This window comes from Lissotriton vulgaris, chromosome 12 (assembly GCF_964263255.1).
Source record: "Lissotriton vulgaris chromosome 12, aLisVul1.2, whole genome shotgun sequence".
NCBI lineage: Eukaryota > Metazoa > Chordata > Amphibia > Caudata > Salamandridae > Lissotriton > Lissotriton vulgaris.
Window position 1 is genome coordinate 788,260,794 of NC_141700.1, and position 15,581 is coordinate 788,276,374.

The 15,581-nt window shown below is 42.9% G+C and overlaps 1 protein-coding gene across 1 annotated transcript in view; it reads left to right on the forward strand.

Moving 5' to 3' along the window:
- ACTL6B (actin like 6B) overlaps positions 1–15,581 on the forward strand; it is a 212,195-nt gene that overhangs the window by 81,737 nt on the left and 114,877 nt on the right. Inside the window, exons 4-5 of the mRNA XM_086946186.1 lie at positions 8,431–8,531; positions 11,707–11,804. Coding sequence (XP_086802312.1) covers positions 8,431–8,531; positions 11,707–11,804 — 199 coding nt within the window. The remainder of the gene's footprint in view (positions 1–8,430; positions 8,532–11,706; positions 11,805–15,581) is intronic.

Genomic DNA, 15,581 nt, shown 5'->3' on the forward strand with positions numbered 1-15,581 from the left:
GGAGTGACAGGAGAGATTTTTGGGGCCCATTTCTGTAATGCCGATTAGCATAGGGACATGGAACATTAAGGGCATGAATTCACCGCAGAAGAGGCAGAAGGTGTGGAAGTATGTGGTGGATCATCACCTTGACATAGTGGGGTTGCAATAAACCCACTTAGCACGGAAAGATGAGATGCGGCTCCGCCATAGGGCTTATCCCATTATTTATAGGTCCTCCGCCGCTACGAAACACAGGGGGGTGGCACTCCTTTGCCGAGCTGCGTTGCACTTTCAACCTATGGAGGTGCGTCACGATAAGGAGGGCCGTTGGTTGATGGTCAAAGGGCTTATTCAAGGTCGACTGTGCACTTTTGTGGTGGTGTATTTGCCCAACGTAGGTCAGAATAAGTATTTACAGGATTTGTTGTTGAAGGTTGGAGACTTTGCGGAGGGTCATCTATTCTTGCTGGGGGATTTTAATCTGGTGTGGGACAAGGATATGGACAGCTCAGGGGGGCATAGGGCGGGCACGGGGGTGTTTTCTGCTTCGACACAGCATGAGGTGGGGGAGCTGGGACTAGTTGATGGCTGGCATTTTTTCCACCCTACCGCAAAGGATTACACATTCTTCTCCCACGTGCATCATTCCTATTCCCGCTTGGATTCCATTTTCCTTAGCCAATCTCTACGCAGGGACGTGGTAGATGCCGCCATTCTTCCAATCTTTGTTTCGGACCATAGTCTCTTGGTGCTTAGCCTTCGTTGGTCGCCAACTGATGCGTCGCATCGGAAGTGGTATTTCCCAGCGTCGGTGATCAGGGACGATACATCTAATCAAGCCTTGCGACTCGCTATCAGAGAATTCTTTGACCTTAATCCCCCGTCGGACACCTCACTGTCGACCACGTGGGATGCCTTTAAAGCTACGATCAGGGGCACGTGTCTGGGGCTCAACTCGCAGATTAACGCCCTGCGGAGGAAGGAACGTGAGGCCTTGGAAGCTGAGGTGGTCGAGCTCGAACGTGCTCACAAACTCAACCCCTCGAGGGTGACCCTTCGCCCGCTGACAGTGGTGAGGGGCAAATTAAAGGCCCACTATGCCAATAGGGCTGAGCTTACGCTATTGCGACTGGGGCGACAATCATATTCATGCGGTAACAAGGTTGGTAAACATCTGGCGCGGCAACTGCGGGATAGGAGGGAGCGGGAATACATAGGAGGGATCAGGGATGCTGCAGGTGTGCTGCAACATCGGGACGGAACAAAGGCGGACATTTTTGGACGCTTTTACGCCGAGTTGTATACAGGTGGCAACCTGGATGCAGAAAAACAAAGAGCGTTCTTACGACGTTTGCCGTTACCTCGAGTATCTAGAGAATGGAACGACCTATTGGAGGCGCCAATTTCCAGAGAAGAGGTTCTCTCCGCCTTCAAAAATCTGAAATTACACAAGGCCCCAGGTCCGGATGGTTACACTGCGGTCTTTTACAAGACGTATGCTACCGAGCTGTGTGATTTTCTAGTTGCTCTCTTTAATGATATGGCGTCGTCCGGAATGAACACAGGGACCCTGGCCGAGGCGGTGATCACGGTCTTGCCGAAACCAGGGAAGGACCCGGAGCATTGTGCTTCGTTTCGCCCCATAGCCTTACTTAACATTGACGCAAAACTATACTCGGCGATTCTGGCGAGCCGCCTACAGGAACTGTTGCCGGCGATTATCCACCCAGACCAATCTGGCTTTATTAAAGGGCGCCAGACCCACGATAATACACGTAGAGTGGTTCACCTCATCGAAAAGGCGGACAGGTTCCGCATACCGGCTGTGCTGGTGGGCCTGGACGCGGAGAAGGCCTTCGACCGAGTGGATTGGGGCTTTCTGTTTAATACGCTAATGGCCTTCGGCTTTTCTGACAAATTCATCACTATGGTAAAGGCAAATTTTTGCAGCCCACGCTCGAGAGTGGCAGTGAATGGCCACCTATCGGCCTTCTTCCCACATTCGCGGGGCACCAGACAGGGGTGTCCCCTCTCTCCCCTGCTGTTCGCGCTCAGTATTGAACCTCTGGCGATGGCGGTGAGGGAACATGAAGGCGTGAAGGGCATACCGTTCACGAGAGAGCAACATAAAATCTCGCTCTTCGCGGACGACGTCCTGCTCTCGGTGGCGGATCCGGCTGGTTCCTTGCCCTGCGTTAGGGAAATTTTGCTTGAATTCGAGGATGTGGCGGGATTTAAAGTAAACTATGGCAAGTCTTACATTTTGAATCTGACTTTATCGCAAACTGACGTGGCTCAAGTACGGGCGTTGACACCATTGGCTTGGGCATCCGGCTCGATTGTTTATCTGGGAGTACACCTGACTCCGACGGTGGGTAAACTGTTCGCAGCCAACTTCCCACCCCTCCTGACGAAGACACGGGTGGAATTGGAGAGGTGGAAACCTAAATTCCTATCCTGGTTAGGTAGGATACATGCGATTAAAATGGTCCTTCTCCCCAAATATTTATACTTGTTCCAGGCTCTACCTATTCCGCTGGACAGCGCCTACTTCCGACAGCTCAAAACGCAGATACTGAAATTTATCTGGCAAGGGGGCCGAGCCCGTCTGTCCTTCACAGTCATGCGCCGGCCTCGGTCGGAGGGTGGGGTTGGTCTCCCGGACCTGCACCTATACTATAAGGTGGCCCAATTGCGGGTCATGGTGGAATGGTCGCAGCAATCAGAAAAACATTGGCTGCATATGGTCCGGAGTGTGGCGGGTCGGTCCATCTGGGATTTAGCCTGGAAACCGAAGAAAGACCGCCCCTTGAATGCCTACATCAGTACCCCCACTGGCACTACGCTGAAGGTCTGGGACACCTTGGCTAGCGATGAGCGGTGGACAACCTTCCCATCTCCGTTCACGCCATTGCATTTCAACCCGGCCTTTCCACCGGCGCTTGCCGAGGGACCCTTTGACGCATGGAGGGAGGGTGGGTGCAGGGCGCTGCTTCACCTGTTTCACGGCTCTGATCCTTTGACCTTTGCTAATTGCATACGGGACTACCAGGTGCCGCAGACTGATAGGTATAGGCATATCCAATTGCTACATTAAGCCACATCACCAGGAGTGCTGGAGGCAGCTACGAGGCCTCCCTCGAAATTTGAGGCTTTTCTGCTACGGACGTCTACCATGAAGGGAGCCATCTCCTTCCTATATCAGTTACTGCTTCAATCTGAATTATCACCTAGGCCACGATATATGGAGCAATGGGAGGAGATGGTGGGAAGGGATGTCACCGACGCCGAATGGTCAGCGCTTTGGAGGTACATGAACCAATTTAACCACTCGCTCCACTTGCGGGAGGCTCACTTAAAGACTCTCACGCAATGGTATATGTGTCCGACTCGGCTCCACCGTATCTATCCGGCTGCCTCGGATAAGTGCTGGAGGGGATGCGGACTTCTGGGGGACTTCCGCCACATTTGGTGGGACTGTCCGGTGATCAGGCCATACTGGGATGAAATTCTTTCCCATATCAAGGATATCCTTCAATATCCTGTTGAGGACTCTATGGCCTTTGTGCTATTGGGCTCGCGGGACCCCGGTCTTGAACACCAGACGCGCTCGGATTAAAAGATTTTGTGGCTGTGCTTGGGGGCAGCCAAGCTCACACTGGCGGCGGCTTGGAAATGGAAGGAGGCACCAGCGATATCCCTTTGGCACGCGAGACTCTGGAGGCTTTTGAGCCTGGAAAGAATGGTGGACATCTTCCTCGGTAACTACAAGAACTTTAAGCACGTGTGGGGTCCCCTGGTAACCTTCCTCTCTACTGGCTTGCCTTAGGCTGTTTGCCCAGCATCATTGAGATCCTTACACCTCTTAAAAATTTAGTGTGCCTGCTGAATGAATGTGGTATGTCTGCATCACCGTCATGGGGGGGGGGGGGGGGCTGGGGAGTTGCATTTTCTCTTTCTCTCCCTCTGTTGCAACCGAGGTGCCTATTTTCACCGGTTGGTGCCTTTCCATGATTTTGTATAGCCTGAAGACCTGCTTGATGGGACATTTTGATTTAGCATGACTCAGCACCAATATGGCTTTTTCTTATGGCTTTTTTTTGCAGGTACCTGGACTGATTGACTGATCTTTATCTTTGCGATGTAGCGTCACCACCGTTTTAATTTGCTTTTTTTTCCCCCCTGTGTGGGGACATGTGCGGCACCTCGGTGCGGCTTTCTTGTGTTTTTCCTTTTTGTTATATGCAAAATAGAAATTTTACAAAAAAAAGGTAAAAACACAAGAGAATTTGAAAAAGAGCTAGAATGAACATGAGATAGAGGAAACAAATAAGAGACTGTAAAAGGAGATAGAGTGAACATGAGATAGAGTAAACAAATAAGAGACTGTTTAAAGGAGATAGAGTGAACATGAGATAGAGGAAACAAATAAGAGACTGTGAAAAGGAGATAGAGTGAACATGAGATAGAGGAAACAAATAAGAGACTGTGAAAAGGAGATAGAGTGAACATGAGATAGAGGAAACAAATAAGAGACTGTAAAAGGAGATAGAGTGAACATGAGATAGAGTAAACAAATAAGAGACTGTTTAAAGGAGATAGAGTGAACATGAGATAGAGGAAACAAATAAGAGACTGTGAAAAGGAGATAGAGTGAACATGAGATAGAGGAAACAAATAAGAGACTGTGAAAAGGAGATAGAGTGAACATGAGATAGAGGAAACAAATAAGAGACTGTAAAAGGAGATAGAGTGAACATGAGATAGAGTAAACAAATAAGAGACTGTGAAAAGGAGATAGAGTGAACATGAGATAGAGGAAACAAATAAGAGACTGTGAAAAGGAGATAGAGTGAACATGAGATAGAGGAAACAAATAAGAGACTGTAAAAGGAGATAGAGTGAACATGAGATAGAGTAAACAAATAAGAGACTGTTTAAAGGAGATAGAGTGAACATGAGATAGAGGAAACAAATAAGAGACTGTGAAAAGGAGATAGAGTGAACATGAGCTAGAGGAAACAAATAAGAGACTGTAAAAGGAGATAGAGTGAACATGAGATAGAGGAAACAAATAAGAGAATGCGAAAAGGAGATAGAGTGAACATGAGTTAGAGGAAAAAAAGAGAATGTGAAAAGGAGATAGAGTGAACATGAGATAGAGGAAACAAATAAGAGAATGTGAAAAGGAGATAGAGTGAACATGAGATAGAGGAAAAAACACAAGAGAATTTGAAAAGGAGATAGAGTGAACATAAGATAAAGGAAACAAATAAGAGAATGCGAAAAGGAGATAGAGTGAACATGAGTTAGAGGAAAAAAAGAGAATGTGAAAAGGAGATAGAGTGAACATGAGTTAGAGGAAAAAAAGAGAATGTGAAAAGGAGATAGAGTGAACATGAGTTAGAGGAAAAAAAGAGAATTTGAAAAGGAGATTGAGTGAACATGAGATAGAGGAAACAAATAAGAGAATGTGAAAAGGAGATAGAGCGAACATGAGATAGAGGAAACAAACAAGAGACTGTGAAAAGGAGATAGAGTGAACATGAGATAGAGGAAACAAATACGAGAATGTGAAAAGGAGATAGAGTGAACATGAGATAGAGGAAACAAATGAGAGACTGTGAAAAGGAGATAGAGTGAACATGAGATAGAGGAAACAAATAAGAGACTGTTTAAAGGAGATAGAGTGAACATGACATGAGATAGAGGAAACAAATAAGAGACTGTTTAAAGGAGATAGAGTGAACATGACATGAGATAGAGGGAACAAATAAGAGACTGTGAAAAGGAGATAGAGTGAACATGAGATAGAGGAAACAAATAAGAGACTGTGAAAAGGAGATAGAGAGAACATGAGATAGAGGAAAAAACACAGGAGAATTTGAAAAGGAGATAGAGTGAACATGAAATAGAGGAAACAAATAAGAGACTTTGAAAAGGAGATAGAGAGAACATGAGATAGAGGAAATAAAGAGAGACTGTGAAAAGGAGATAGAGTGAACATGAGATAGAGGAAACAAATAAGAGACTGTGAAAAGGAGATAGAGTGAACATGAGATAGAGGAAACAAATAAGAGACTGTGAAAAAGAGATAGAGAGAACATGAGATAGAGGAAACAAATAAGAGACTGTAAAAGAAGATATAGTGAACATGAGATAGAGGAAACAAATAAGAGACTGTGAAAAGGAGATAGAGTGAACATGAGATAGAGGAAATAAATAAGAGACTGTAAAAGGAGATAGAGTGAACATGAGATAGAGGAAACAAATAAGAGACTGTGAAAATGAGATAGAGTGAACATGAGATAGAGGAAACAAATAAGAGACTGTGAAAAGGAGATAGAGTGAACATGAGTTAGAGGAAAAAACACAAGAGAATTTGAAAAGGAGATAGAGTGAACATAAGATAGAGGAAACAAATAAGAGACTGTGAAAAGGAGATAGAGTGAACATGAGATAGAGGAAACAAATAAGAGACTGTGAAAAGGAGATAGAGTGAACATGAGTTAGAGGAAAAAAAGAGAATGTGAAAAGGAGATAGAGTGAACATGAGATAGAGGAAAAAACACAAGAGAATTTGAAAAGGAGATAGAGTGAACATAAGATAGAGGAAACAAATAAGAGACTGTGAAAAGGAGATAGAGTGAACATGAGATAGAGGAAACAAATAAGAGACTGTGAAAAGGAGATAGAGTGAACATGAGTTAGAGGAAAAAAAGAGAATGTGAAAAGGAGATAGAGTGAACATGAGATAGAGGAAAAAACACAAGAGAATTTGAAAAGGAGATTGAGTGAACATGAGTTAGAGGAAAAAAAGAGAGAATGTGAAAAGGAGATAGGGCGAACATGAGATAGAGGAAACAAATAAGAGACTGGGAAAAGGAGATAGAGTGAACATGAGATAGAGGAAACAAATAAGAGACTGTAAAAGGAGATAGAGTGAACATGAGATAGAGGAAACAAATGAGAGACTGTGAAAAGGAGATAGAGTGAGCATGAGATAGAGGAAACAAATAAGAGAATGTGAAAAGGAGATAGAGTGAACATGAGATAGAGGAAACAAATAAGAGACTGTAAAAGGAGATAGAGTGAACATGAGATAGAGGAAACAAATAAGAGACTGTTTAAAGGAGATAGAGAGAACATGAGATAGAGGAAACAAATAAGAGACTGTGAAAAGGAGATAGAGTGAACATGAGATAGAGGAAAAAACACAGGAGAATTTGAAAAGGAGATAGAGTGAACATGAAATAGAGGAAACAAATAAGAGACTGTGAAAAGGAGATAGAGAGAACATGAGATAGAGGAAATAAAGAGAGACTGTGAAAAGGAGATAGAGTGAACATGAGATAGAGGAAACAAATAAGAGACTGTGAAAAGGAGATAGAGTGAACATGAGATAGAGGAAACAAATAAGAGACTGTGAAAAAGAGATAGAGAGAACATGAGATAGAGGAAATAAAGAGAGACTGTGAAAAGGAGATAGAGTGAACATGAGATAGAGGAAACAAATAAGAGACTGTGAAAAGGAGATAGAGTGAACATGAGATAGAGGAAACAAATAAGAGACTGTGAAAAAGAGATAGAGAGAACATGAGATAGAGGAAAAAAAGAGAGACTGTTTAAAGGAGATAGAGAAAGCATGAGGAGAAACACATGCGAATGAGGGTGAAAGGAAGAACATTAGAGAGGGAAACAAGAGAAAAAGAATAGGAAAGAGCGGTAGGGAATTATGGCCATCCCATAAGTCTGGAAGAAGGGACGAAGAGCAGGAGAACCGCGGTACTATTGCGACTGCTCGCGCCCCGCGGGCGCAGCTGCACCCTCCAGCCCGGGGTGCTGTAATTTATGTTATTACAAAGGATTGTCCGTGCCCAGGCCAGCGCTTTGTGTGAAAGTGTCCGAGGCACAAAGCGCTCTTTCTTTCCCGGGTGCGTCACTGCTCGTCTCAGAGCTGGAATTCCCCTCAGGTTATCATCATGTGTTAATGGATTGAAATCATGGGGAGAGTTGTTTTGTCCTGTATCGTAAGATTGCTCGGAGCTCTTCATTACTTCAGTTTTTTATTGCATATTTCCATGCACTTAGTTTCCATTCGGTCTCCATTTTATTCCCCTTTCTTTCTTATTTTTTCTCTCAACTGTTTACACCCTTTTTCATAATATACATTTTTTTCCTATTTTTTCCCTCCTTTTCTCCTTACTCCTCCTTTTTACTTCTTTCTTTTTTTTCTCAACATTTATTTTCTGATGGTTGACTTGTTCTGTTGCCAACAACTTAGTTCTGATGTTATTGCACAATGGCCCACAACTGCCTGTAGTTGATTTAGGACTCGTTGCATTGTAACTATCACTTATTTTCTCTTTCATTTTGCACTTTTACCCCTTTGGATTCATATTATTCCATCTCCTGCCTCTTTTTCCCTTCTCTTTCTCTTCCTCTCAGTTGAAGATTGGGACTGTTTTCAGGCCATTTTGGACCACACGTACAACAAGCACGTCAAGTCCGAGCCCAACCTGCACCCCGTGCTGATGTCCGAAGCGCCGGTAAGGGGAAACATCACTTACAACGCAACTTTTACAACGCAGTGCCTTTACGACGCAACTTTTACAACGCAAACCATTACAACGCATTGCGTTGGGGGGCGCTCTAGGATAGAGAATAGGTTTAATGTACTATCCAACACCTTCCCTACTATCCACGGGGACTGGAGTTGGAATAGTAAATTAAACTATTCACTAACCAGCGCCCCAAAGCACTATGCGTTGTAATGGTATTCGTTGTAAAACCCGCGTTGTAAAAGCATGCGATGTAAAAGCATGCGTTGTAATGTCGTACATCCGCCGGGAGGTCACTCTTCCATCATTCTGTGAATGATCTTTTACGCATAAAAGAATTTCTTGTACACCATTATTAAAATAACAGTGCTCGCTGTCTAACAGTGACCGGCACCCATGTTATAGCGTACGTTTAGTACCTTTGGCGCCGTTTGATAACTCTGCACCAAACCTTCCAAGGTACTTGCACTTTTCCTGATTCATGGCACGGTTCTTGCATTTCCATCATGTGGGGCTAAGAAAAAGGGGGAGGGGTTAAAAGTGACATCTTCCGTTTTAATTCCTATAGGATTCTTTGCTATATGATAAATAAAAACAGCACATCTGGATTGGAATGAAGGTAGAATTGTATTCAAGGAAGTGCCTTTGCTTGGTTTGGTGTAAATCCTTCCAGTTTTGGAGAAATTAGCATTTAAAAAGATGCTCAGATGGGCACAAAAAAATACATTTTAGACTTATCTGGACCATTAATTTGAGAGGATCCACGTCACTGGTACTACAGACCTACATGGCTAAAAAGTATTTAAAAAATGATATACTCTGATCTGGAAGGCTGTGGGAGCGTTTTAATTTGACGCTATTTCGGTAGTGCGGATTCGAAGATGGTCTACAAAGAAATCAGACTTTCGAATCCATGATGTTTTAAACCTTTTTTAAAAAAAAATTAAATTTAAAGGGACTTTTTTTAAAGGTTTCCCTCAGCAGCCTGGGGTGCAGGGGTTGCCTGCAGTGCCCCAAATAGGCCATTTATTCTGTATTCATTTATTTGTGCTTGACAGTCAGGACTCTTGGTACCATGATTCCGAAAGGACTGATGGGAGAAAAGGCTACCTTCGCTATTAGTACTCATTTTTTTTAAATTCCCAGACTACTGAATAATTTGCCAACGCCAAACAGCAGAGTAATTTAAAAGTGTTAACTCTACAATTCACACTCTGACACTTTTTTAAATGCTATTATCGCAAGAACTACTAGCTGGATTTACACAAAATCACATTAATTTGCCTTCTAAGTAAAGTTTTACGTTCGTTCCAAGTTCGGTTTAATTCTTTTAAGCGGTATTTGCTCTAACTTTCAGCTAAGTTTTCTCTGGGAGCCAAAATGGAAAATAATATAGTTTTTCACATCCCCTTTAATTTTATTTTGTAGCGAATCTTCATGAAACGGATGTATGACGTTACAACGCATACTTTTACAACGCCTACCGTTACAACGCAATTTTTACACTGCAACATCCATTACAACGCATACCATTACAACGCATGCCATTACAACGAATTCTTTAAAACTACCTTTACAACGCATTCCACTACAACGCATACTACCTTTACAACGCATACCGTTACAACGCATATCATTACATTACATGTAAGGTAAGTGTTGGATAGTGTAGGGGTTAAAATTACTATTCTAACTCCAGGGGGTGCAACAGTAGGGTAAGTGTTGGATAGTGTAGGGGTAAAAATTACTATTCTAACTCCAGGGGGTGCAACAGTAGGGTAAGTGTCAGATAGTGTAGGGGTAAAAATTACTATTCTAACTCCAGGGGGTGCAACAGTAGGGTAAGTGTTGGATAGTGTAGGGGTTAAAATTACTATTCTAACTCCAGGGGGTGCAACAGTAGGGTAAGTTTTGGATAGTGTAGGGGTAAAAATTACTATTCTAATTCCAGGGGGTGCAACAGTAGGGTAAGTGTTGGATAGTGTAGGGGTAAAAATTACTATTCCAACTCCAGGGGGTGCAACAGTAGGGTAAGTGTTGGATAATGTAGGGGTAGAAATTACTATTCTAACTCCAGGGGGTGCAACAGTAGGGTAAGTGTTGGATAGTGTAAGGGTACTATGTGTTATAATGCTATGCGTTGTAATGGTATGCGTTGTAATGACTGCGTTGTAATGGCATGCGTTGTAGTGGTGTGCGTTGTAGTGTCATGCGTTGTAATGGTTGCGTGTAAATGCATGCGTTGTAATGGATGTTGCGTTATAAAAGTTTCGTTGTAATTGTAGTGCGGTGTAAAAGTTGCGTTGTAAAGGTTGTTTTCCATATGAAACATTGAATGCCGAAACGCATCAGTCTGAGTTGATAGAATGGCAAGTTTTGTTCAGATAAGAAAATCAAAAAATGCCTTTTCAATGGAAAGTGCGGCTAAACCATCACTACGCGGTGCTGACCACCCACTGTGTAATATATAACTGTGTGTCCTGCAGGTGTACTAAGTATACTGAACATACAACAGGGAGTGGATGTCCCCCAGTGGTAGATATGCTCTGGGGGGCAGTGATGATGCTGCAGTGCTGGGTATACACTCTACAACATTTACAAGACACCAATGCACTCAAAAATGTAAATCCAGTACTTGTATAGCGCATGACTCACCCCCAAAGGGGTATCTCGGCGCTGGGGGCCGTAGGGAAGATTAAGCGAGCTATAGCACAGAGTCGCATGGTGCTGGGCAGACCCCTGCTGCCAGAGCCAGGGATCGAGCAGTGATCCCCAGCGTCCAGGTTCAGGCGCCCTAGCCGCGGCGCCACACCTCTCATGCACTTATAATGTACTTTGTGCAAGGCCAAAGGGCTTAGAAACCATTTTTAAGATAAATGCATACATTGTTTGAGGCTAAGTTGCAGGCAATGTTACGTGATGGGCTTGGGAGCTGTGGCAATCTCTTCGATTGTTTTTATATATTTCTATGTACAACTAAACCTTGAAACCAGCCTGAAAGACATCACAGCCAGTACCGTGCAATGGTTCAGATGCACGTTGGGCTTTGTCTAGCAGAAGCCAAGTTGATATCACCCTTGCTTCAGTCTTTCCGCCTCAATGGAATTGAAGGGCGTCCTTGATCTTGTATTTGTAGTTAACGCGTCTCTTTTTCTCTACTCAGTGGAACACCAGGGCCAAGCGGGAGAAGCTGACAGAGCTGATGTTTGAGCACTACAACATTCCGGCCTTCTTCCTCTGCAAGACAGCCGTGCTGACAGCGTATCCTTCCACCAGTGGCTGCACCACAATTCCAGCCTAGTACTGTGGCCAGTGAAGTGCTGAACCAAACCAAGGGGTGGGCTCCATTACTAGAGACTTGTCTCTTGACCCACGTAGAAAGCGCCTTTTTAGGAATTATAGTAGTTTTACTTAAAATATGGCTTTGGGTCCCCCGCTCAAAGGTGGAGATTGTAAGCAAGTGCTGAAGTTGGGATAGTTAGGTGTTAACCTGAAACATAAATTATCTGTTGAGGATTTCCTCCCCAGATTTATGTGTTTCGATTAATTCTCTGCCGATTGGCTAGACCCTATAATATGGCCCATCGTGGTAAATTGTTCCCTGGAGGGTCCCTTGCTGTGGAGTGAAAGTTTCTCACCTGTTCGCGTTGTTTTCCAATTGCATTGATGTAGCACTGCCCACCCCTGCGTTTGTTCTCCAGTGATGTTTCTCACACTGGTCCTCAAGTTTCCTGGTGACAAAGAGTAGACTCCTTCTTGAAAAGTAAGTTATCTCTAATTTTTATTCTTCAGTGAAGGCATCCCCTCTTCTGAATAAGTTCCTGTTGCTAGTCCAGCCTTGGTGAGAAGGGATTCTGGTTGTAGAGAGGAGCCCATGGTACAGAATGGATGTTACCGTACAAAAACACAGGAATACCCACCGTCTCCTGCTCCTTGTCATTCTGAAGCTTCAGAACATGCCCGTGATGCCAAGTCAGACTGCACGGATGAAGGATTATTCTAAAGAATATACATCTGGAGAGAATCCCATGTGTGAGAGAGAAAGATACTTTAATGTAACATTTATTCTCCAGTGTGAGGCTGTCCTCATCCTCTTTGGAACCGCGGAGCGTCCTGTGGCCCCCAGACCAGCTCGGAACGCTGCTTTCTTTACGTCTTGTTACTGTGTTCAAAAGCAAGTGAACCTATGAAAGGCTCAGATGGAGCAATAACATGTAACTACCTCTAACTGATCTCCACTGGCGCCATCGTTCATTGATGTACATGTACCTGGTCTTCGTCTAAGGCAGTCGTTCTAAACCTTTAGACTTTTTATGGACCCCCACTGAATCATTATTGGAATCTGGGACCCCCAGAATCCTTATTGGAATGCGAGGACCCCTCTGATTCATCACTGCATGCCAGGGACCCATGCCGTACCACTTTCGATCATTTGAACCACAAAACAATGCACGAAAAAATACAGAAACAAGCATTCATAAAACAAATACACTAATGATGAAATACTGTATTTAATTCACAAACAAATATAAAAAAAGTCAAATGTTAATTTTAGTAGAAAGGTTGGAGCATTTCTAAATTCAGCTGAGGTCACTCATCGTCCAAACTATATTCTGTTGTTGCAATTGCACTGCTCCCACAAATTATTTTGAGGTCACTAACATAATTTTTATTATCCAATTTCAAATTCCTTCACATTTACAGAATATTTTCAAATTTTCAATTGTAAATTTTGCTTTTCTATTTATATACACTTTATTAATCTGTTAATATCATTTATTTTTCTAAGCAGGTGCAAGCCCCCTGTGTAGGCTTTGTGGACCCCAGGAGTCCCTGGACCACAGGTTAGGAAGCACTGCTCTAAGGCAGTCGTCTTCGGACTTTTTAATGCTTCTCCTCCTTCGTGTAAAAGCATTTTTTTGGTGCCCCCAGAATGACAAATATTTACTCAAATTTATTCAGTGAAATCTGCAGCTCTGAGCAGATTAACAATTCACACATTGCATTTCTGTCCAGTTGAAAATACAACTACTGGCAGTCTGGTCATCCTAAAAGAGTAAAAGTATCCACAGTGTGGTCCTTTATCCAAATTGGGCGGAGGGACTTTGAATGTTATTTGGCGCTTCTTCTCCCCCCAACATTTTGAGACTTACTCCCACCCAGGACATGAGTTACTGATGGCACATTACAGATTATTTCACTCTGTTTACTTTTACTAAAAACACAGCATTCTGTCATTAGCATATTTGTCTTCTTCCACCAGGGGTGTAACAAATGCCTCTTGCTTCTTCAGAGCCCCCTCATCCTTTTCGATATCAATGTAAGCCCCCCAAGCGACTTCCATGCGAATGAATGACTCTAACACCTTTTTTTACATCTCCGCTTTTGAAGTGTAAGAGAGTTTCCAGAACTTTGATTACAGGGGACCCCTTGTTTTATTTTATTTGAACAGTACTACAGGCTTCAGAGCCTCTGGTGGGTGTTCTATTACTTCCATTGGCGCTCCACCCAGCATGCAAGTCTTTGAGACCTCCAGTGCCCCCTGGGTGGTCTCCTGTATTCTTTTATGCAATGGCCTTCTCAACCAGATTACATCCTGTTATAAAATCCACAGGAACAGCTTGAGGTTTTTAAGAAGATTTAATGTAAGCAGCACAGCAACAGAGAATTCAGCTTCTTGGCATACAGGAACAGAGTAACTGACCTGATGTCTAGAAGCCAGAGGTGTTCTAAAGAACACTCAAAGAAAAATAACAAGAGCTTAAAGGTACAGTGTAAAAAACATGAAAGAGAAAATGTAACACATCTCCCTTCAATAAAGAGAAATAAACAATAACAGGTTATGAAACATAATCATCAAATTTTCTGGGAACAAATCTTGGTCGAACAGAAGTATTGACTCTGGAGGCAATTGAACCCTTTGCTGATTGTTGAGTACAAGGATATAAAGACTGATGAACAGTGGGACATTTAGCAACACGTTTGATGTTCCACAACTTGCCATCTTGGGTAATAACACTATTGCTAAACACTCTTACCACTTTCATTGGTTTGCCAAACTTATCAGAACATTTGTTATAAAACCAGGTCTTTTGATCCTAACTAAATTGGGAGTTCTGACATTCCACTTATTGTCATACCACAATTTGTTTTTTGCTTGTTTATTCTCAACTTTCTGGGCAGCCTGTTCAACCAATTCCTTTGAAAAAGATTTATTAGAACATTTATCCCTGAACCACCAAGGACAAATAGTTGAAGCTGGATCATGTCCCTTGAGAAGACGGAACGGACTAACTTCTGTGGTTGAATGGGGAGTAATTCTATAAAACCAAAGTTTTTCTCTCAAAATGGTTTTCCAATCAGAACCCGACTTACACACATCAGCAATGAACCCTTTCAAAACCCTATTAAAACGTTCCACTAATCCATTTTCATGTGGTTCATAAAAGGACACAGTATGATGTTTAATGCAATGTAATTTAAGTAAATTCTCCATCTCGAACGAGGTAAGTTGAACCCCATTATCAGTGACAATAGTCGAAGGACAACCTTCTCTAGAAAATACTTCCTTAAAAAACTCTACCACTATGTTAGTAGAGGCAGATGAAACAAACTTAACTTCTGGCCATTTGAAATGGTAGTCTACAAGTACAAAAGCATAACGAGAATTACTTGGAAGACACAAAAATGGACCAGATATATCCAAAGCTAATTTTTTCCAAGGAGCAGTAGGCCAAGAGGTTGTCTTCAAAGGGGGAACACTGACTTTTAGCATTTTATCATTTCCCATGCAAACAGTACACTCTCTTTCTTTTTGATCAACCAAACTTTCTCGACCCGGTCACCAGAAATAGTTCCTTATTAACCTTTTCATGGCCGACATACCTGGATGAGATCTATGTGCGACATCCAAAATCATATTTTGCATTGTAAAGGGTGGTACACATTTACCTGACTTGAAAACCAAATTGTTCTCAAGTTCTAATTCATTGGATACATTGAACATTGGCATAAAATCCTCTTTCAAATGCTTTTTAT